General features: G+C 41.7%; 1 protein-coding gene across 1 annotated transcript in view; it reads left to right on the top strand.

Moving 5' to 3' along the window:
• Positions 1-7,822: 7,822 nt before the first annotated feature.
• Positions 7,823-22,926, top strand: part of SRPK1 (SRSF protein kinase 1) — a 78,947-nt gene continuing 63,843 nt past the window's right edge. Inside the window, 1 exon segment of the mRNA XM_065886466.1 lies at positions 7,823-8,424. Coding sequence (XP_065742538.1) covers positions 7,823-8,424 — 602 coding nt within the window.

The raw sequence follows: 22,926 nt of genomic DNA, 5'->3' as shown, positions 1-22,926 counted from the left end.
GCGACATCCTGATGCATCTTATAAATGGTGTGCGGGAGACACAGCAGCTCAGATGATCCCCACTCTCCCACTCCGCTATTACCCTGGCGTGCTCCTTCTCTCCCAGGTAGCACTCACTTATTAACCCTTTACTGTGTATCAGGTTCTGTTCTAAGCACTTCACAAAAGCTAACACGTTATTCCGCACAACAACCCTGTGAGGTAGGGCTGTTATTACTCTCATTTCCTAGATGAGGAAACTGAGGTACAGGAGGTCCCACTGCCCTGGATTCCCCCTGAGGCCCCTAACTCTACCATCTTGTCTACTGCTTAGTATCTGTGCCAGTGAACGTTCAGAATAAGTCCAATAGTGCAAATTTCTGGCCTAGTAGAGGGAGAGGTGGTGCCACCAAAAGGAAAAGAAGCAGGTTCAAATGAAGGATAATTCCTATTTACTGAGTGCAGGCAATGGTGCAGGTACTTCACAGGCATGATCATATTTGTTACTTCCTCCAAAGGCTCTCGTTGAGAGAGGGACAGTTATTCTTTTTACCCAGGGTAGGACTCTTAAGACCAAGAGTTTGCCAAAAGTCACCACTATTCAGTGTCAATGTCAAAACTCAAACCCAGGTGAGATGCCAAAGATTAGGCCTTTTCTCTACTCAGTGCTGCTTCAATTTGGGGAAAGGTGGCTTCTTGGTGCCTTTGACATGAGAAACTCAAATCAGTGCACTGAGTGCCTCTGTGTCTCTGCCTCCTGCCCTGGTCCCTTCCCCCCCATACACCCAGCCACCCATGATTTCTACATTCTTTCATAACATCCCAGATAATTCACTGAGCACCTACTACATATCTGACACTTTTCTTGTAGGCCCTGGAGATACAGCAGTAAACAAAAGTCGCTGTCATTCCAAGGAGTAGTGGGGCAATCAAAGCAAATAAACAAACAAAAAAGGCCTTTCCCTCCCCCAAAAATCATTCTCAGGTTCACTGCCAGAGGGTGTATAAACCTCTCAAAGGTCCAAACAAAGGAACATATTGAAATACTGGTGTTTGGATTGAGAGAGTAAGTAACTTTAATGACTTTTTGCAAGTCAGATGGTTTCCAATTATCTGCCTTCAACAAAACTGAATAAGGACCTCTTGGAGTTGTCAGTTGACGGTCATTAATATAAATTTTGATGATGATTACTACGTGATTTTTGGCACATTTGGAAGGAGTTTAAAAAAAACAATGATACTCCTGTGCCAAACCCTTTCCATTCCCATGTACTTATTTTATGTGACCAAGTTTTCGTAGCTATTACCGAACAAACATGAATAGAATGATGCAGGGCTTATTGAGAAAAATCACCTACCTTTGCACTGAGGTATATTTGCAATAAAATTTCATCTATCACAAAATGATCCTATATGTTATTTTGATTAATCATGCAATAATAATACTCATAATGATAGGTAAGAAAGCTTTTGGAGGATCATGATCTCAGGAAACATTTTTACAAATTAAATTACAACATAAACACACATTTGTATGGTGGAGAAGTATGATAGGATGATCAATACAAGACTTTTAAGCATAAAATTGTATTACCTGAGGATAAACTTCTGTGAGAGTAAAATGAAATAGAAATACAAGTTCAGGGAGAAAAGCGGGTAATGTAACATTTCTTAAAGTGATTTTTATTTTTTACATATAAAAATGAATGATGGTGGGTATCAAATTGCTATTGTATTTAAATTCCATTGGATGGCATTCAAAACTGTGATGTTAACACTTTTAAAGTGTCAATTTCCTTTGCAATCTGTATGCCTTTTATGTAATTTTCTTGCCTAGTGACCCTATCTAGAAAATCCAATACAAGACTGAACAGAAGTGGTGAGAGAGTGGACATCCTTTTCTTTTTCCTGATCTTAGGGAGAAAGTTTTCAGTCTTTCACCATTAAATATAATGACAGCTGAGTGTTTTTCCTCAGCCTTTATCAGGTTGAGGAAATTCCCTTCTATTCCCAGTTTGTTGCATGTTTTGCATGGGGGTAGTTTCAAAAAGTTATTTTAGTGAATAAGGAAGCAAAATGTTTGAAAACTCAAGTTCAATTTCCTTAGAAACTCTGTCCCTGCCATACCCCCAACAACAAGCACAGTGCCTCCATATGAAAGGGGCCCAATCAGCATTTGTGGAGCAAACTATCTCCCTCCTTTCCCGTTGCATTTTATACTCCAGTGATGCTACGCTGTTTATGGTTCCCCCACATACCATGCTGTCTTCTCTGACCGCAGGTTCCGTCCCTCCCTTCTGTTCCCAGCTGACACCTATTTGGTGTGTTCCAATGCTGCCCCCGTGTCATCTCATTCAGGAGATGCCTCTCTCCTCAGCTCTTCTCAAATCCTGAGCTGAGCGGGCCTCTTTTTTTGTGCTCCTGTGGTACTTTGTGCATCTACTGTTTTTATAATCCCCCACTAGACTAGACAGATGATAGGGTGTGTGGTTAAGAGGATGAATTTGAGAGCCCGGCTGCCCAGATTCAAAATTCTGCCTCTTACTAGTTTGTGCGACTTTGGTTGTACCTCAGCTTCTTCGTCTGTCAAACACAGGTGATACTAATGGTACCGATCTCATAGAGTTGTTTGAGGGATGAGGGGTAACAGTGTCCAGCAAACAGTCATTACTATGTAAGAATTAGCGAATATGTGTGTATGTATGAATGATTCACTTTGTTGCACACCTGACTCACAACACTGTAAATCAACTATACCCCAATAAAAATTAAAGAAAAAAAAAGAATTAGCTATTAAGTCCTACAGGGCAAGGGCTATGTTTTCTTCTTCTCTGCTTCTCCAAACCCTTAGTCTCCTGCCCGGGCTGCAGTGGGTACTCGATACATGTTTGTCATGAGGGTGGGCCTGGTGGAAAGTATCTGAAGGAAGGAAAAGAAATACGAATTTGACATTGCATAGCAGGTAGAAATCAGAACTCAAATGTCTAAACCATGTTGCGCATTTTTACGTATTTCCTAAACAGTCTTCACTCTGGCCCCGAGATTGCCAAACTGGAGAAATTAAACCTGGGGCCAGAGGTTCCAAGAGGACAGAGTGACCTCAGAGAATATACACAAGTCACGAGAGCTGTGCTGTGCCTGCCTGCTAACGAATGTTAACAAATGTGTGTGGCAGATCTTAGTCGAAACTTGTTTTCTTTATATCCCGGGAGTGAGAATGTGCTGCGGACAAATCCTCATTACTATACACTTCTCTGGTAGATGTTCTTTACCCAGGTAGAAGAACTAAGAGTTGGACACGATCAGTGCAGGTCAGTTTGCAACACCCTGCTGCCTCCCCAGAGCACCTCCAGGGAGCAGAGCAAGGGCTCTACCTGCCTCCAGAACCATCAATCTCTGTAACCTCCTCATTGCTAGAGAATCTCCTCCCCTCCTCCGATCTTCACGCTGTGGCCAGAGCATCCAAAAGGATGCATAGTTTCCCACCCTACCAAGCCAAGGCTTTTATTCTTTTAAAGGTTTATTTATTATTTATTTTTTATTTTATTTATCTTTGTCTGGGTCGGGTCTTAGTTGCAGCACTTGGCATCTTCGTTGAGGCATGCGGAATCTTTTTTGTTGCAGCACGCGGGCTCTTTCGTTGCGGTGCACGGGCTTCTCGCTAGTTGTGGCGTGCCGGTTTTCTCTCTAGCTGTGGCGTGCAGGCTCCAGGGTGCGTGGGCTCTGTACTTTTGCGGCACACAGGCTCTCTAGTTGAGGCGCACGAGCTCAGCAGTTGTGGCGCGCGGGCTTAGTGGTCCCGCGACATGTGGGATCTTAGTTCCCTGACCAGGGATCGAACCCACGTCCCCTGCATTGTAAGGTGGATTCTTCACCACTGGACCACCAGGGAAGTCCCAAGGCTTTTATTCTTATATCTCTTCCACCTACACCCCTCAACCCTTCACTCCAGCACAATTTCCTTGTGAAGTATAAGCTTTTATAGAACAAAGCCAGAAAGCGGTTTATCTCCAAGCAACTTCTGTTATCAAGCATCTCCAGGGATCAGGGAGCCCAAGAGGCTGACTTCTTGCTTGGAAAGTGCTGGCTGCTTTGGGTGTATCCTACAGACTGCCCAGATAGGCTGTGCTGGATCTTTTGTTTGCCCTCCAGATTCACCCTCCACCTCTCCACCCTGCTCTGTGCCCTGGGAGGCTGGCCTGCATGGACTGCATCACCCAGGCACCTTTGCCTTCTAACTTCCAGTTGAGTTTTGTCAATGGGAGGCACTAGCTGGAGAGGATGACTGGAGAAAGAGGTTGGGTATTTATTTCCCTGCTGCGCCATGGTTATATCCCTCTATCAAAGGGCACAGCTGTATTCAGGCAGTCCTTTCTTACTGCTACAGCTCTGTTATGGGTTGAATTGTATCCCCGTCTTCAAAAGATATATTGGAGTCCTAACCCCCAGAACCTCAGAAGGTGACCTTTTGGAGATAGGGTCTTTACAGAGGTAATGAAGTTAAAATGAGCTCTTGAGGATGAACCCTAATCCAATATGGCTGATGTCCTTATGAAAAGGGGAAATTTGAACATAGATTGAGGCACACATACAGGGAAGATGATCTGAAGAGTCATGGAGAAGGCGGTCACCTACAAGCCAAGCAAAGAGGACAAATCCTTCCCTCATAGTCCTCAGAAGGAACCAACCCTGCTGATGTCTTGGTTTCAGACTTCTAGCCTCCAGGGCTGAGACAATACATTTCTATTGTTTAAGCCACCCAGTTTGTGGTACTTTGTTAAAGCAACCCTAGCAGACTAACACAAACTCTCATTGGGTCTGGTAACACCTCCACCCCTTGTGTCTTCAGGCCTACAGGATGGTAAAGACTCCCACTGTTGCTAGTCTTCACCATCCCTAGTTTTCCCTTAATCCTGTCCACACCTCAATCTCTTTATTCAATTCTCTTCAATTATTCTGTTGACTGTGCCATGTTTACTGAGACTCAAGTCTAAAATATAATTATATCTTCCCAATATACTTCCCAAAACAATCACAAAGGCAAGAGAAAATTCTATTGGGGTTCTCCAATTATGCAGACATCTACTGGGAATCTTATTCAATATATTTTCACTTTCTTCTGTTGCCTATTTCATCTTGCAGGACATAGAGGAAGCCATGAGGGGAAGTGATACTTTGGACTTAATTCAGATCAAAATTCTGAGAGTTTGTGGTAATCAAGGCAGGGAATGGGTGTGATGAAGCATGTATCCTACACTTTAGGTGCTCATATTTCAAAAATTCCAAAGAAGCATTAGGTAAGACCCTATGACAGCCTGAAAAAATAAGTTAGCTCAAAAGGAATGGGATCTTGCAGAAATTAAATTCTGACACTGCCCATGAGCAGCAAAAACATGACGACTCATGTTCTCTGAATAATCCTACTTTTAAAAGAACTTGCAGAAAAACAGTTGTGGGAGAGGCGTATGTATGTAATTGAAAATGAATACCAAAGAATGGCCACCACTTTTAAGAATAACTTCTGGAAGGGGAAAATCCAAAATAGGATAAGTCCTCTGAAAATAGAGGGGGGGAAAGTGATTTTTAAAGTTACATTTAAAACGGGAAACACAGAAAAAGGTATAGGCTTTAGAATACGGGAAAAAAACAAACCAGCTTATATGAACAATTATAGAAATTACAGAAAAGGTGTGAAGAACTGAAGCATGCTGGGAGACTTGGGAAAAACAGATGAAAGAAAAAGGAGAAATAGTCAATTCTGGGAACTCAGTCCAGTGAACTTGACACTGACTCTGGAAAAATTCTCAAATGAGTTGTTAAACAGATGGCTGGTGAACTCTTAGAGAGAGAATCAACAGTCACTCAGAGATGTATTTCCTTTTTGATGGATCTGCACTAACCCATTTGGGTTTTAGCACAGCTCTCCTATTGTCCCTCTCAGCGTTTTCTCTCCCTCATCTAGACCTTTCTCATAAACTGCACATCATTTATTCTTTGATTAGACAAATATTTGAGCACCTGGTAAGTGCTAGGCACTAATTTCCCCATTCTGGGACTTTCCCTCAGCCACCAGCTCTCTCCTGTCTTTTCTAAACCCCATGTGGTTTTCCTGAGCTGGCAGAATCCACATACTCCAGGGCTTGACTGTCTGCCCCAACTCACCTTTTGTTTTCCAGGATAGAATTGGGAGGAAACTGGGTTGCAGTTTTCCTTGGCCAACAGGTGCTGTCCTCTTTTGCAATATGCCCAGAAATGCTATCATTCGGGTTCCATGCAACAGATATTAATTAACTCAATTTCAAATTTGGCAAACCTACATTTCCAGCCTCATGTTCCACTTCATCTCTTCAGTCATTACCAGCCCCAGTCCCTGCCTGTAAGTTTCCAAGCCTGTGCCTTTTTGCTCAATTGATTTTCTCATTCAGGAGCCTGACATCTCCTCCACCTCTGGAAATCCTACACATTTCCCAAGACCCAACTCAAAAGCTGCCTCCTCCCTGGCTGGACTTAATGACCTACTTTGCTCAATAAAATCCCGCCCAAGCCCCATGCTTGACCTGTGCAGCACCACTGTACTTTCATCTTCCCTTCTCAATTAATTACTTGTCTGTCTTCCTCACTGGAGTCTAACTTCTTTAAGGGCAAAGGTCTGCAGGCTTCCACCCAATCCAGCTGCAGTACTTTACAAAGGGGTTGGCAAACTAAGGCCTGAGCAAAGAATGGTTGAAATAGTGGAAAAAAGATCAACAGAAGAATAATACTTCATGATACATGAAAATTACATGAAATTCAAATTTCAGGGACCATAAATAAGACTTTTTTTGAACACTGAGAGCCCCTATTTTCTATGACTGCTTTTGACCTCTAGTGGCAGAGCTTAATAGTTAAGAGATCTTATGGCCCCCAAGATCTCTTGGGGTTTACTATATGGCCCTTTACAGAAAAACTTTTCTAACCCTGCTTTACAACAAGGATTTGATGACTGATCACTGTGTCAGGACACCAAGCTTCTCCGTACATATCCCCTCCGAGTTTTAGTTTATTTGTGTATTGGAAGTAATAACTGTCTTGCCTTTAAGCTGTCATGAACATCAAATGAGATAATGCACTTAGAAAAGTATAAAAATATTCTATAAAGACAACTGTGTTTATCTGTACTAAAAAGATAAAGTGGTAAAATAAGAAAACACTGTAAGTTTTTTTCTCCTGCTTCCTTCGTTTACAGTCTTCTGTTGAATTTGAAATTTTAAGAGAAAGTTTTTACTTTTTAAGTGACAATAAGGTCACAGGTTCCTTCCTTCCAGTCTTTCTTTTGTGTTGCTCCCACCTCCTTTTCTTTCTCACTTGTAATTCCCGCCCCCCCTGCATTTTCTTTATATAGTTTCTCAATTGGCCCTCACGATTACTCAGTGGAGGCACCGGGACACACCTGATTATTCCATTTTACAGACCAGGAAAACAAGGCAGATTACAGTTGGCTGCGCAGCTCTGACTCAGCACACAGGGAACCCTCAGTACCACTCTCTTCGCCATTCCTCAGGGGCAACCGCCCGGCAAATAGAACAAAGCTGACCCTGCGAGGCTTCCAAGCTTGGTCCTCAAACACCCCTTGCGTGTATATCCTCGGCGTTATTTCCTTCACCCCTCTTCCCCCAATTCTTTACTGCCGCCCCCCTTCTCGGGAACAGGTGGTAGGCTCCGCGCTCAACGCGCAGACGCGCGCCGTCGTGGGCGGGGCGGGAACTGGGGGGCGGGGTGTGCGCGGGCTTGGTTTTGGGCCGCGGCGGGAGCTGGAGTCACCGCCAGTGGAGTGCGCAGGCGCCGGGCAGTTACCGGTTTCGCCATGGAGCGGAAAGGTGAGCGGTGGAGCGGCCTCCGCCACGAGGGGCAACGGCCGCCGGGGCAAGGCCCGGGTCAACGCCAGGAGCTTAGCCTAAGCGCCGCCGTCCGGTCTCCGGGCGTGCGGCGCCCCTCCACTGAGGTGGCGCCGCCCCTCACCCCCCGCCTCTGGGCAGCCGGTCCGCGCCCCTGAGCTCCGGCGTCCTTCCGCGCCGGCAGTCATCGCCTCTCTTGCCCCGCCAGGCCGGCCCGCCCCTTGGGGCCACTCCAGGGCCCGGCCCTCGGCAGGCGAGGCCGACCCCGGCGCGCCAGCCCCCTGACCCGGCCTGAGCCCCTTCCGGCGTGCCCCGCCTGGGCGCTGCTCTGCGCTCCGTGGGCCGCCAGCCCCCTGATCGGCCGCCTGGCCAACGCCGCGGCGCTTGCCCCGGAGCCGCCCCTCAGGCAGGCCCCGCACCCGGGCCTCGCGCCCCTGCTGGGTCTCCACCCTCACCTTGGTGTCTTCCTTACCTCCCCATTCGCCCTTCATCCATCCCTCTCTCCTGCAGTGCTTGCGCTCCAGGCCCGAAAGAAAAGGACCAAGGCCAAGAAGGACAAAGCCCAGAAGAAGTGAGTCTCACCCCCCAACATCCCTTTCTTTGGATTTGCCCCCGCACCTCGTCTCTGGTTTCACGCCTTGAACGTGCACCGGGTTTGGACACCCGGCGGCCGCAGCCACATGGCCTCGGGGCGGCCAAGGAGGGTCGCGCCCCGTGAACCATGTGGGCGGGAGCTTCTGTTGCTGGAGGCCAGGTCTGCGTCTTAGCAGCCCCGCTCCTTCTGGAAAGGACTGTTGGGAGAGGACCGTAGCCCGACCGGTACCTTACCTTCCCAACTCCAGAGAGGAGGCACAAGAGTTTGAGCCTCCCCACGGAGCTGGTAGATCACTATCAGTTTGTGAACCCTGCTCTCTTTCCATACCTGCTTCCCAGCGTCTTAATTTGCCTCCTCCTTCTGCAGGGTAGGCGGCAGGGAATTCTTGGATGAATTTTCTGTGTTTTGGTCTGCCAGCCACACGCTCCCTTTTATAGAGGAGGGCATGGAGCTTTCCCCTGGGTTAGGCAAAACTTCCTGAGCCTGCAGGCGCCTGGCCTTCCTTGCAGTCTGCAGGCAGCCCTCTGGGGTATGCAGCCGGTTTCTGTTGCTGCTTCTCTTTTCCCGGAACCTCAAGTCCTCGCACTGAATGCAGATACCTTCTGGAGTGGGCATCACAGTGGTGACGGGGAAGTTCTTTAGCCAGCGCTGTTGCTGATTTTGGCTTGGTGTGTTAAGTGCCACTTGCCGGTTTTTATCAGCAGGATGCATAATCGTGGTTTAGCGCTATTGTGGGAAACACAAAAGTTGGTCAGAACGTCATAGAAACGCCCAGTAGAGGGCTTCTGCAAGGGAGGCTTAGTCTGAAGAACTTTTGTACTCACATTTAATTGCAGAGGGCCTTGGAAATTGTCTTTTAGACACTTGTACTCAGAAAAAAAATGCATTATTTTCATGACACTTTTCCATTTCCTTGGATCTACGTGGAGTTGTACACCATCTAAGTCTTTCTGAGCTGATAAAACTCATTTCAGAGGCTTTCCTAGGTTTTCTTTCTGAATGATGATACAAGATCCGGGCATGTGTGCGTGTGTGTACGTTTGTGTATTGTTTTCGGCAGCTGCCTAATGTTTCAGGAGAGCAAACGATGACTTCTATCAATAGAGCTAAAGTGGTAGGTGACCTCACCTCTTGCTTCATTTCTATCAGCTGTCTTACGAAATTTTTTATTTTCTGAAGTGCTGGGTAACCCGTGCATTTAAATGTGAGTTTATATATGTTTGTGTGTGTATTTAATTTGCCTCTTGATTATCCATGTATGGATGATTCAAAAACCAGTTTTTACTCCCAGATCGGTTTAATGGAAACAGCCAGGAGCTAACCTGGTTCTCCCGTGCAGTGGGAATTTAAATGTTACTCTGTGTGTGTGTGTGCACCAGCGTGCATGCACAGCCTTAGTTTTGTTACTCTCTGTGGAGCTGATATGAATGTGTTATAAAACCATATGTTTTCTGCTGATGTAAGGAGGTGATGATTTTATTATTCACTGTATTATTTAGATTTCATCTGTCCTGGTTTCTCCACTTGGAAATTAACCTTGATATTAGCCTGAATCAGCCTATAATTTGGGAGATAAATATGTATGGATGATCATATACTTTATTTTTAGCACCAGATATTCAGTACTTTGGATTATCTATTTATTTATAATAAGTTTGTTCATTTATTTTTGGCTGCATTGGGTTTTTGTTGCTGTGCGTGGGGTTTCCCTAGTTGCAGCGAGTGGGGGCTACTCTTCGTTGTGGTGTACAGGCTTCTCATTGCGGTGGCTTCTCTTGTTGCAGCAGAGTACGGGCTCTAGGCACGTGGGCTTTAATATTTGGCTCTCGGGCTCTAGAGCGCAGACTCAGTAGTGGTGGCGCACGGGCTTAGTTGCTCCAAGGCATGTGGGATCTTCCCAGACCAGGGCTCTAACCTGTGTCCCCTGCATTGGCAGGCGGATTCTTAACCACTATGCCACAGGGAAGCCCCATGGATGATCTGTTTAGACCATATGCTTTATTTGTAAAGCTGAATATATGTACTTTGGATTATCTGTTACTCCTCCATTCACTACTGTGGGTAACCTAGAGTCACTTGCACAAAAGCAAGTACAGATAATTAGTTATTTTACTGAATATTTCATCTTGTACAACTTGACTCCTTGAACCACCCCCATTTACTTATAGTTTCAGAGGTGCTTAATTTTTTATTTTGTCTTCAATTAATAGTTTTTCTTGATAATATTACTTTTTTTTTTTTGGTTTCTCCAGCCTCCTTTTAAGTACTTGAAATGTCTAACTAATTAACTTGGTTAGAGTACTGTGTCAGAAGTTCAAGCCCCACCTGTCTCAGGTAACTTTATTCCTTGACTTTATTCCTTGACTTTATTCCTTGACTCTTGACTGCACTGCTGACTTCTAGTCATTTTGCAAAGGCAAGCTGCTAGTTACCAGGAGATTAGTCAGGGAGAAAGTCTGAGGGAGAAGGGTGCAATAGTTTGGTCTTTGGAGTGAGTCAGATCTGGTTTGAATTCTGATTTTGCCGCGTTTTAGCAATCTGACCTTGGATTACTTAGTTAAGGAAACAGTCTTATATGTTATGACTGGTAGCTCAGTCATAATGAAAACTCATCAGGACTTGAAGTTTAAAAAAACCAAACATTTAAATGAAAACTTTTAGAAATTATGGACGTACAACAGTAAATAACATCCTAGTAATTTAGTCATGGTGTGGAACAGGTGGAAAGGATTTTCAGTCCCCTGATTTTGTAGATCTTAAAACTAGAATCTACGTACTTTAAATAATATTCTCATGGAGCTGAACCAGTTTGTAGCAGTGTCAAAACTGGAATCCAGGGCTCCTGCCTTCCAGCTCAGTGCTCTTTAGTATTTGTTTCCTTTGGGTTCTTTTACTGTGATGAAAGATCTGACTTTGGGGATTTTTAGTTGTCTTTAGTAGTTTTATTTGAAGAATTCCTTCTCCATTTCAGTTTTTCCGACACTGTACTTTTATTTACTAACATTAACTAGTTGGTAATAATCTCTATTTTACCTTACAGATAAGGCAATTGAGATTTGCCAGATTACTCCCCTAGAAAATTTAAAGCTAGGTTTCTAACCCAGATCTGACATACCCCAAAGCCCTGGATACTAACCATTGCTGTCTCCAAGTGACAATTCCTTTTGGTGTATCTGAGGACAAATAAGAATAGAGGCTGAGTGAACAGAGGCTTGTGAATAAGGGACCTCAGGATGCATGGGTGTTTAGGTACACTTTCATGGCCCATTGGGTATGTCTCTTAAAGGGTACAATGTTATATCTCCCTTTGAGCATTCAGTTTTCAATGTGTATATCAAGAGCTGTGTGCCTTCATCTGTTTGTCATAGGTTTTTATAATTTAAGACAATTTATGTATGCTTTTTTTTTATGATTTATTTATTTTATTTATTTTTGGCTGCATTGGGTCTTAGTTGCAGGATGTGGGATCTTCGTTGAGGTGTGCGAGCTTCTCTCTAATTGTGGCGCACAGGCTCCAGGGTGGGTGGGCTCTGTAGTCTGTGGCATGATGCAGGCTCTCTAGTTGAGGCATATGAGCTCAGTAGTTGTGGCATGCGGGCTTAGTTGCCCCCTGGCATGTGGGATCTTACTTCCCTGACCGGGGATTGAACCCTCATCCCCTGCATTGTTAGGTGGATTCTCTACCACTGGACCACCAGGGAAGTCCCTAAGTCTGCTTTCAAAATTGTTTCTATGGAATATAATTCCAGAATGGATTTCATATCTAATAATTTTACTAAAATAAAGGGATTGAGAAGTGGGAAATGGGGGTACAGTTTTAAATAGGGTGATGGAGGACACATTGATAAGGTGACACTTGAAGGAGGTAAATGAAGGGCTGCTCTAGCCAGAATATTAGGAGTGGGAATATTCTTCTAGCTCCTGCTTAGCCACCAGAACTGGACAGTATTACTTGAAAAAGCTTCCCAAAGATAGTAATCTATAAGGTATCTTGTTTTAATTTCTTTTATTACTAAAAGGTTGACCATTTGGAGGATATATTTATTGACCTGCTACTATCTTTTGTCCATTTTTATGTTGGATTGTTGATCATTTTCTTGATATTAAGAGCTATTTATTAAGAATATACCTTTTGGGGCTTCCCTGGTGGCGCAGTGGTTGAGAGTCCGCCTGCTGAGGCAGGGGACACGGGTTCGTGCCCTGGTCCGGGAAGATCCCACATGCTGCGGAGCGGCTGGGCCTGTGAGCCATGGCCGCTGAGCCTGCGCGTCTGGAGCCTGTGCTCTGCAACGGGAGAGGCCACAGCAGTGAGAGGCCCGCGTACCGCAAAAAAAAAAAAAAAAAAAGAATATACCTTTTGTTATGTGACAGATTTGTACTTCTCAGCTTGTTAGCCTTTCAAATTACATTTATAGTGTGTTTTTGACATAAATTAATTTTTTTAAATGTGGCTAATCTGTTTCTTCGCTTTTTACCTTTGAAATTTTTGATGTCAACTTTCCTATCTTTAAAAAAAGTTGCATTTTTAACTTTGTGTGACTCCATTAAAGTATGTACTTTCAAAATTATGTACTGCTAGAATTGCATTTTAGAATTGCTCTTAGAAATATTTTCTTGTCTTCTTTTCTTTCTCAGTAAGTTTATGTACGTTAGTAAATTTTATTTGCATTAGTGTTTCTTCTACAGTGAGGCCCAGAGGCTTGCCAGTTTACCATGTTTCTTTAGATTACTACTTGAAACCAGCAACTTGTTGAAGCGCTAAAAGTGGTGGGTGTTTAGGAACTCCTATATTAAAAGTGAAAAGACAGTTCACAGAAAGAGACAATTTGAAAAGGCAGAGGGCTATGTACCAGATGAAGGAACAAGATAAAACCCCAGGAAAAACAACTAAATGAAGTGGAGATAGGCAACCTTCCAGAAAAAGAATTCAGAATAATGATAGTGAAGATGATCCAGGACCTCGGAAAAAGAATGGAGGCAAAGATCGAGAAGATGCAAGAAATGTTTAACAAAGACCTAGAAGAATTAAAGAACGAACAAACAGAGATGAACAGTACAATAACTGAGATGAAAAATACACTAGAAGGAATCAGTAGCAGAATAACTGAGGCAGAAGAACGGATAAGTGACCTGGAAGACAGAATGGTGGAATTCACTGCTGTGGAACAGAATAAAGAAAAAAGAATGAAAAGAAATGAAGATAGCCTAAGAGACCTCTGGGACGACGTTAAATGCAACAACATTAGCATTGTAGGGGTCCCAGAAGGAGAAGAGAGAGAGAGAAAGGACCCAAGAAAACATTTGAAGAGATTATAGTTGAAAACTTCCCTAACATGGGAAAGGAGATAGCCACCCAAGTCCAGGAAGTGCAGCAAGTCCCATACAGGATTAATCCAAGGAGAAACGTGCCGAGACACATAGTAATCAAATTGGCAAAAATTAAAGACAAAGAAAAATTATTGAAAGCAGCAAGGGAAAAATGACAAATAACATACAAGGGAACTCCCATGAGATTAACAGCTGATTTCTCAGCAGAAACTCTGCAAGCCAGAAGGGAGTGGCATGATATTCTTAAAGTGATGAAAGGGAAGAACCTACAACCAAGATTACTCTACCCGGCAAGGATCTCATTCAGATTCGATGGAGAAATCAAAAGCTTTACAGAGAAGCAAAAGCTAACAGAATTCAGCACCACCAAACCAGCTGTACAACAAATGCTAAAGGAACTTCTCTAAGTGGGAAACACAAGAGAAGAAAAGGACCTACAAAAACAAACCCAAAGCAATTAAGAAGATGGTCACGGGAACATACACATCAATAATTACCTTAAATGTGAATGGATTAAATGCTCCAACCAAAGACATAGGCTTGCTGAATGGATACAAAAACAAGACCCATATATATGCTGTCTACAAGAGACCCACTTCAGACCTAGGGACACATTCAGACTGAAAGTGAGGGGATGGAAAAAGATATTCCATGCAGATAGAAATGAAAAGAAAGCTGGAGTAGCAATACTCATATCAGGTAAAATAGACTTTCAGGTAAAGAATGTTACAAGAGACAAGGATGGACACTACATAATGATCAAGGGATGAATCCAAGAAGAAGATACAACAATTATAAATATATATGCACCCAACACAGGAGCACCTGAATACGTAAGGCAACTGCTAACAGCTATAAAAGAGAAAATCAACAGTAACACAATAATAGTGGGGAGCTTTAACACCTCACTTACACCAGTGGACAGATCGTCCAAACAGAAAATTAATGAGGAAACACAAGCTTTAAATGATACAATAGACCACATAGATTTAATTGATATTTATAGGACATTCCATCCAAAAACAGCAGATTACACTTTCTTCGCAAGTGCACATGGAACATTCTCCAGGACAGATCACATCTTGGGTCACAAATCAAGCCTCAGTAAATTTAAGAAAATTTAAATCAAGCATGTTTTCTGACCACAACGCTATGAGATTAGAAATCGATTACAGGGGGAAAAACGTAAAAAACACAAACACATGGAGGCTAAACAATATGTTACTAAATAACCAAGAGATCGCTGTGAAGAAATCAAAGAGGAAGTCAGAAAATACCTAGAGACAAATGACAATGAAAACACAACGATCCAAAATCTATGGGATGCAGCAAAAGCAGTTCTAAGAGGGAAGTTTATAGTAATACAAGCCTACGTCAAGAAACAAGAAAAATCTCAAAGAATGTAACCTTACACCTAAAGGAACTAGAGAAGAAGAAAAAACAAAAGCCAAAGTTAGCAGTAGGAAAGAAATCATAAAGATCAGAGTAGAAACAAAGAAAACAGTAGCAAAGATCAATAAAACTAAAAGCTGGTTCTTTGAGAAGATAAACAAAATTGATAAACCATTAGCCAGACTCATCAAGAAAAAAGAGGGAGAGGGCTCAAATCAATAAAATTAGAAATGAAAAAGGAGAAGTTACAACATACACCACAGAAATACAAAGCATCCTGAGAGACTACTAGAAGCAACTGTGCCAATAAAATGGACAACATGGAAGAAATGGATAAATTCTCAGAAAGGTAAAATCTTCCAAGACCTAACCAGGAAGAAATAGAAGATATAAACAGACCAATCACAAGTAACGAAATTGAAACTGTGATTAAAAATCTTCCAGCAAACAAAAGTCCAGGACCAGACGGCTTCACAGGTGAATTCTATCAAACATATAGGGAAGAGCTAACACCCATCCTTCTCAAACTCTTCCAAAAAATTGCAGAGGAAAGAACCCTACCAAACTCATTCTATGAGGCCCTGATACCAAAACCAGACAAAGATACAACAAAAAAAGAAAATTACAGACCAATATCACTGATCAATATAGATGCAAAAATCCTCAACAAAACACTAGCAAACAGAATCCAACAACACGTTAAAAGGATCATACACTATGATCAAATGGGATTTATCCCAGGGATGCAAGGATTCTTCAATATACGCAAATCAATCAGTGTGGTACATCATATTAACAAATTGAAGAAAACCCATATGATCATCTCAATAGATGCAGAAAAAGCTTTTGACAAAATTCAACACCCATTTATGAGAAAAACTCTCCAGAAAGTGGGCATAGAGGGAATCTACCTCAAGATAATAAAGGCCATATATGACAAAACCACAGCAAACATCATTCTCAATGGTGAAAAACTGAGAGCATTTCCTCTAAGATCAGGAACAAGACAAGGATGTCCACTCTCGCCACTATTATTCAACATAGTTTTGGAAGTCCTAGTGACAGCAATCAGAGAAGAAAAAGAAATAAAGGGAATCCAAATCGGAGAAGAGAAGATAAAACTGTCACTGTTGGAAGATGACATGATACTATACATAGAGAATCCTAAAGATGCCACCAGAAAACTACTAGAGCTAATCAATGAATTTGGTAAAGTTGCAGGATACAAAATTAATGCACAGAAGTCTCTTGCATTCCCGTACACTAATGATGAAAAATCTGAAAGAGAAATTAAGGGAACTCTCCCATTTACCATTGCAACAAAAAGAATAAAATACCTAGGAATAAACCTACCTAGGGAGACAAAAGACCTGTATGCAGAAAACTATAAGACACTGATGAAAGAAATTAAGGATGATACCAACAGGTGCAGAGATATACCATGTTCTTGGATTGGAAGAATCAATCTTGTGAAAATGACTCTACTACCCAAAGCAATCTATAGATTCAATGGAATCCCTATCAAATTACCAATGGCATTTTTTATGGAACTAGAACAAAAAATCTTAAAATTCGTATGGAGACACAAAAGACCCCGAATAGCCAAAGCAGTCTTGAGGGAAAAAAATGGAGCTGGATGAATCAGACTCCCTGACTTCAGACTATACTACAAAGCTACAGTAATCAAGACAATATGGTACTGGCACAAAAACAGAAATATAGATCAATGGAACAACATAGAAAGCCCAGAGATAAACCCACGCACCTATGGTCAACTAATCTATGACAAAGGAGGCAAGCATATACAATTGAGAAAAGACAGTGTCTTCAATAAGTGGTGCTGGAAAAACTGGACAGCTACATGTAAAAGAATGAAATTAGAACACTCCCTAACACCATACACAAAAATAAACTGAAAATGGATTAGAGACCTAAATGTAAGGCTGGACACTATAAAACTCTTAGAGGAAAACATAGGAAGAACACTCTCTGACATAAATCACAGCAAGATCTTTTTTGATCCACCTCCTAGAGTAATGGAAATAAAAACAAAAATAAACAAATGGGATCTAATGAAACTTAAAAGCTTTTGTAAAGCAAAGGAAACTACAAACAGGACGAAAAGACAACCCTCAGAATGGGCGAAAATATTTGCAAACAAATCAACGGACAAAGGATTAATCTCCAAAATATATAAACAGCTCATGCAGCTCAATATTATAAAAACAAACAATCCAATCCAAAAATGGGCAGAAGACCTAAATAGACATTTCTCCAAAGGAGACATACAGATGGCCAAGAAGCACATGAAAAGCTGCTCAACATCACTAATTATTAGAGAAATACAAATCAAAACTACAGTGAGGTATCACCTCAAAGCAGTTAGAATGGGCCTCATCAAAAATGTACAAACAACAAATGCAGGAGAGGATGTGGAGAAAAGGGAACCCTCTTGCAGTGTTGGTAGAAATGTAAATTGATACAGTTACTATGGAGAACAGTATGGAGGTTCCTTAAAAAACTAAAAATAGAATTACCATATGACCCAGCAGTCCGACTACTGGGCATATACCCAGAGAAAACCATAATTCAGAAAGGCACATGCACCCCAATATTCATTGCAGCTAACTGTTTACAATAGGCAGGTCATGAAAGCAACCTCTATGCCCATTGACAGAGGAATGGATAAAGAAGATGTGGTACATATATACAATGGAATATTAGCCATAAAAAGGAATGAAATTGGGTCATGTATAGAGACGTGGATGAACCTAGAGACTGTCATACAGAGTGAAGTAAGTCAGAAAGAGAAAAAGAAATATTGTATGTTAACGTATATATGTGGAACGTAGAAAAATGGTACAGATGAACTGGTTTGCAGGGCAGAAATTGAGACACAGATGTAGAGAACAAACGTATGGACACCATGGGGGGAAAGCAGCAGGGGGTGGGGGTGGGAGTGTGACGAATTGGGAGATTGGGATTGACATATAGACACTAATATGTATAAAATGGATAACTAGTAAGAACCTGCTGTATTAAAAAAAGTGTTTTTTTTCTTAAAAATGAAAAGACAGGCTGGTCAACTAAAATCTATTTTTACTCGAGTTTTTAGACCTGGTAGGATAACTGCAGCAAGCTTTTTTGTTTTTTACCCACCTTAGATAGACTTTTGCCTGGTGTTCCCCAGGTCCTGTCTACCACTAATGCTGGTTTGGGGACTAAGTTCATTTTTATATTGGCTGAAGCATTTTAATGGTTCTCTCACTGTAACTGAATTAATCCCAAGCAAATAAGAAAATTCAGAAAGCTAGGAGTTTTTTTTTTTAAGTCTTCCTTTCCAGGTACAATGCAAGTAATAATTTAGTTAAAGAGAAATAGATATCTAAATATATTTATAATCTTACAGTTTTTTCACCGAATTTAAGATGCTGTCTGTTTTTTAATTCACCATTTTATGTACTACTAAGAAAAAAATACTACCAATTAACCTTATACACCATTTACTGTAAGATGTGTCTTGATTTCAGAGATGTAAAATGGTGGGAGACATTTTCATGTTTGAGTTTGTGAAATGCAGTAATTCCAAGATTGTGCAGAATTGACAGCATGATTTTTTTTTGCGGTATGGGGACCTCTCACTGTTGTGGCCTCTCCCGTTGTGGAGCACAGGCTCCGGACGCACAGGCTTAGTGGTCATGGCTCACGGGCCCAGCCACTCCGCAGCATGTGGGATCTTCCCGGACCGGGGCACGAACCTGTGTTCCCTGCATCAGCAGGCGGACTCTCAACCACTGCGCCACCAGGGAAGCCCGTGATTGTCTTTCTAAAAGCTTTGTTGTGGAAATTTTCAAATATGTATGAAATGAGAGAAAATGGCGAAATAAACTTGCATACATCCACCTTAACTTCCAACAGTTATCAGCTATGGCTGATGTTGTTTCATCTATTGATACATCTTCTCCTACTCCCCTCCGTCTTATTTTAAAGCAAACCCTAGACATTATCATTTTGTAAGATAGGGACTCTTAATTTTTAAAAACATAACTGCAGTACTATTATGACACCTAAAATTTTTTAACACAAGTTGATATCAAATATCCAACTTTGCCATTGTTTTAAAAGTCTCTCTAGTCTTTTTATCTATAGGTTCTGCATAGTTTTTGTTTTTTCTTTCTTTGCAAACTTTAAAAAATTAGTTTATTTCTTTTTGGCTGCGTTGGGTCTTCATTGCTGCGTGGGGCCTTATATTCCTTGTGGTGCGCAGGCTTCTCATTGTGCCGGCTTCTCTTGCTGTGGAGAACGGGCTTCAGTAGTTGTGGCACGTGGACTCAGTAGCTGTGACTCACGGGCTGTAGAGCTCAGGCTCAGAAGTTGTGGCGCATGGGCTTAGTTGCTCTGTGGCATATGGGATCTTCCCAGACCAGGGATTGAACCCATGTCCCCTGCATTGGCAGGCGGATTCTTAACAACTGTGCCACCAGGGAAGTCCCTGCAAATTTTTTGCTAGACAGCTTCATTGGTGGTGTTGTATACTTCTATCAGATGGCACCTACTGTTTGGTTGACTCTTTATTTGTGATGTTAGTGGCCTTTGATTATTGCCTAGATCCCTGATTTTATTTGGGGTTGCAAAATGGTAGTATTCTATTATTCTTTAATTTATTAATTGTAATACTTGTGTAAACAGAAACTTTATTTCTTCTATTTGCTTATCTAGGGAGAGACTTCATGTGTATGACAGACTGGATAAATACTTTATACTTTCCAGTTTTAGAAATAATGAGCTGGGTTCCTAGCATCCTCCAAAATGACCAATAAGATTTATTTGATTATGAACACACGGATTTAAACATATTTGTGGTTCAGTCCATTGTAGTTTTGTTTTTGTTTTGTACAGCTTTATAGAGGTATAGTTTATATACCATAAAATTCACCTGTTTAAAGTGTACAACTGAGTGATTTTCAGTATGTTCACAGAGTGGTGCAACCTTCACCATGATCTAGTAGGTTTGAAATATATCCATCACCTCAGAAAGAAACGCTGTACCCATTTGCAGTCAGTCCTCATTACCCCCCATGCTACCCGACCTCCAACCATAGGCAACCACCAATCTACTTTCTGTCTCTATGGATTTGCTTAGGCTGGATATTTCATATAAATGGAATCGTACAATATGTGGTCTGTTGTGACTGGCTTCTTTTACTTAGCATGTTTTTAATGCTCATGCATTTTGTAGCATGTATAGTTGTTATTTTTATTGATTGTCCTATCCTTGGCCAGTTGGAGTCCCTTCATGATGGCCCTTGAGTCATTTGTCTCAGCCTGAGACATCTTTGATAGCTTTTTGCTATCCGGTGTGACAGTTTGTCCAGACTTGTACATTTTCTGCCCCAGTCAAAGAAACAGACCTTTCTCTAAGAAGCCTGTTAGTGGGAAATGACATTTGGAGATCACAATCTGGGCACTTAAAGTGCTTATTTCTACTGAGTTAGTCATTGTTTCTAGGCCTTTTTTGTGGTTAATTAGGAAATAAGTTGAAGTTGTGTTTTTTCTCTTTTTTTTTTTTTTTTTTTTTTTTTTTTTTTTTTTTTTTGCGGTACGCGGGCCTCTCACCACTGTGGCCTCTCCCGCTGCGGAGCACAGGCTCCGGACGCACAGGCTCAGCGGCCATGGCTTACGGGACCAGCCGCTCCGCGGCACACGGGATCCTCCCAGACCCGGGCACGAACCTGCGTCCCCTGCATCGGCAGGCGGACTCTCAACCACTTCGCCACCAGGGAAGCCCTGTTTTTTCTCTTAAAAAAAAAAAAAAATCATGAGTTCAAGTTATACTTAAAAATCAAATTAAATGACCCAGGGACTTTCCTCATCTTCTTTGATTTTACATCTCTATCTCCTTTCTCCCACGTTGAAAACACCAGTTCTTCACAGCACCAACATGATTATTCATTTTCTTTTCCCACAGTATAAGTACAGAATAGTCTGAGAATGACAATGTCAACACTACAACCAATAGTATGATTACTGAAGAAAGCTGATGATTTCTTCTTATTGTTCTTCTTAGGGCATAGTATTTCAATAGGGATGTATAGTCAAATTACTGAATTTTAAAGTTATGTGAGCTGCTAGTTCCTTGCTGTGTGATTATGTTACCACCTGGTACACAGATTCATTTGTTTAACTTTTGCGTTCATTTTACATCTTTGACTTTTTTAAATCTTGTAGAATTTGGGTCATCTGTGTTCTTAGTTTAAAATGAATATTGAAAATATAGTAATTTGTGATTGTGTTGATTTATTTTTAGTATATGGCTTCTGAAGCATACTATCAGTAAGCCAAAAGGGAATGGTGGTTATTAGAATGTATGGAGTGGGCTTTCTCATCTGTCCTGTGAGAAGATGAGTTGTGTTACCAGATCTTTAGATTTTTTGAGAGACCCTGGAAATCTTGGTTTTTATGTGCTTCTCAACAACTATTTTGATTTTTTTTTTTTAACCATTATAAACAGAAGTTCAGGGGCAGGATTTTACAGCCTGCAGTTTGTAATCTCTGCTGTAGAATCTTCAGGGTGAGAGTTAGTTACTAATTGGCCTAATTATTAGGTCTAATACTATCTCTAGCCCTTCCCCTTAAAGTTATAGTAAACACAGTTGTGGAAGAGATCTGTGCTTCTGTGTACCTCTTCCTGGAAGATTAACTTTGGGAATTTCAAAAAGATCCATGCGATTAGCTGTGAAGACCAGAGTATCTAGTTTTTCAACTACTTTAACAAGGAATGCTTTCAGAAAGTTGTCAGAAACCACAAAATAAGTTAACTGTACTTTGTTCATTTTCAGAGAAGTATAGTAGCACTGGACACAGAAGTTAGTTGGCAGGAGCTAGATAAATAAAAATCATATTCATTTGTACCATGATGAAGCCTTTGGTTATATAGATGAAGGTTAAGGCCAGGTATAATTCATTGCTATTGAGTAATAAATTCCTTGGTGGCTTACATGCTTTGCATAATAGGTATTTAAAGATTGCTTATCAAAAAGTTTGAGAACATTTGATACATATTTTAGCCACTATATAAGAATTGTCACCAGTATAAGAGTTGTCATCAATGGGCTGAAGTTTGGTGTTGGTACCATGAGTCATGTTGATGACCTTTATATATTATTTAATTTACTCAAATTCTAACTTCTTTGTTCTGAGTGATTAGGCATTTTAAACAATGCTACCCATTCTTTTGGGGGTGGTCTTGTGAACTTTTGTTTCCTGAAATACTAAGGTGGCCTTATGTTGTAATTAATATAAAGGTAATTTATGGGCAACTGTATCTTCTCATTCACTTTTTTCTTGATTGTGGTGCTGCCCTTCAGCCTGTGAAGGACCTTGAATGTCATTTAAGCCAAGCAGTTTGACCACAGATGTCAGGTTCTGTCTATACGTGAGCTTGGTGGCAAGCTCCCTTGATACTCCTTTTCTCTTCTATGACTACCTATGCCTTTGAGAATAGATTTTGCAGGAATTGTATGTTGCATATTTCTTGCTAGTATTAGGAATATAACAAGAGGACTTCCCAGGTGGCACAGTGGTTAAGTATCCACCTGCCAGTGCCGGGGACACGGGTTCGATCCCTGGTCTGGGAAGATCCCACATGCTGCAGAGCAACTAAGCCCATATGCCACAACTACTGAGCCTGCGCTCTAGAAGCCTGCGAGCCACAACCACTGAGCCCATGTGCTACAACTACTGAAGCCCGTGTGCCTA

Source organism: Phocoena phocoena, chromosome 10, assembly GCF_963924675.1.
Source record: "Phocoena phocoena chromosome 10, mPhoPho1.1, whole genome shotgun sequence".
In the NCBI taxonomy this organism is placed as follows: domain Eukaryota; kingdom Metazoa; phylum Chordata; class Mammalia; order Artiodactyla; family Phocoenidae; genus Phocoena; species Phocoena phocoena.
Note: the sequence above shows the minus strand (reverse complement) of the source record. Positions and strands in the feature narration are given on the sequence as shown.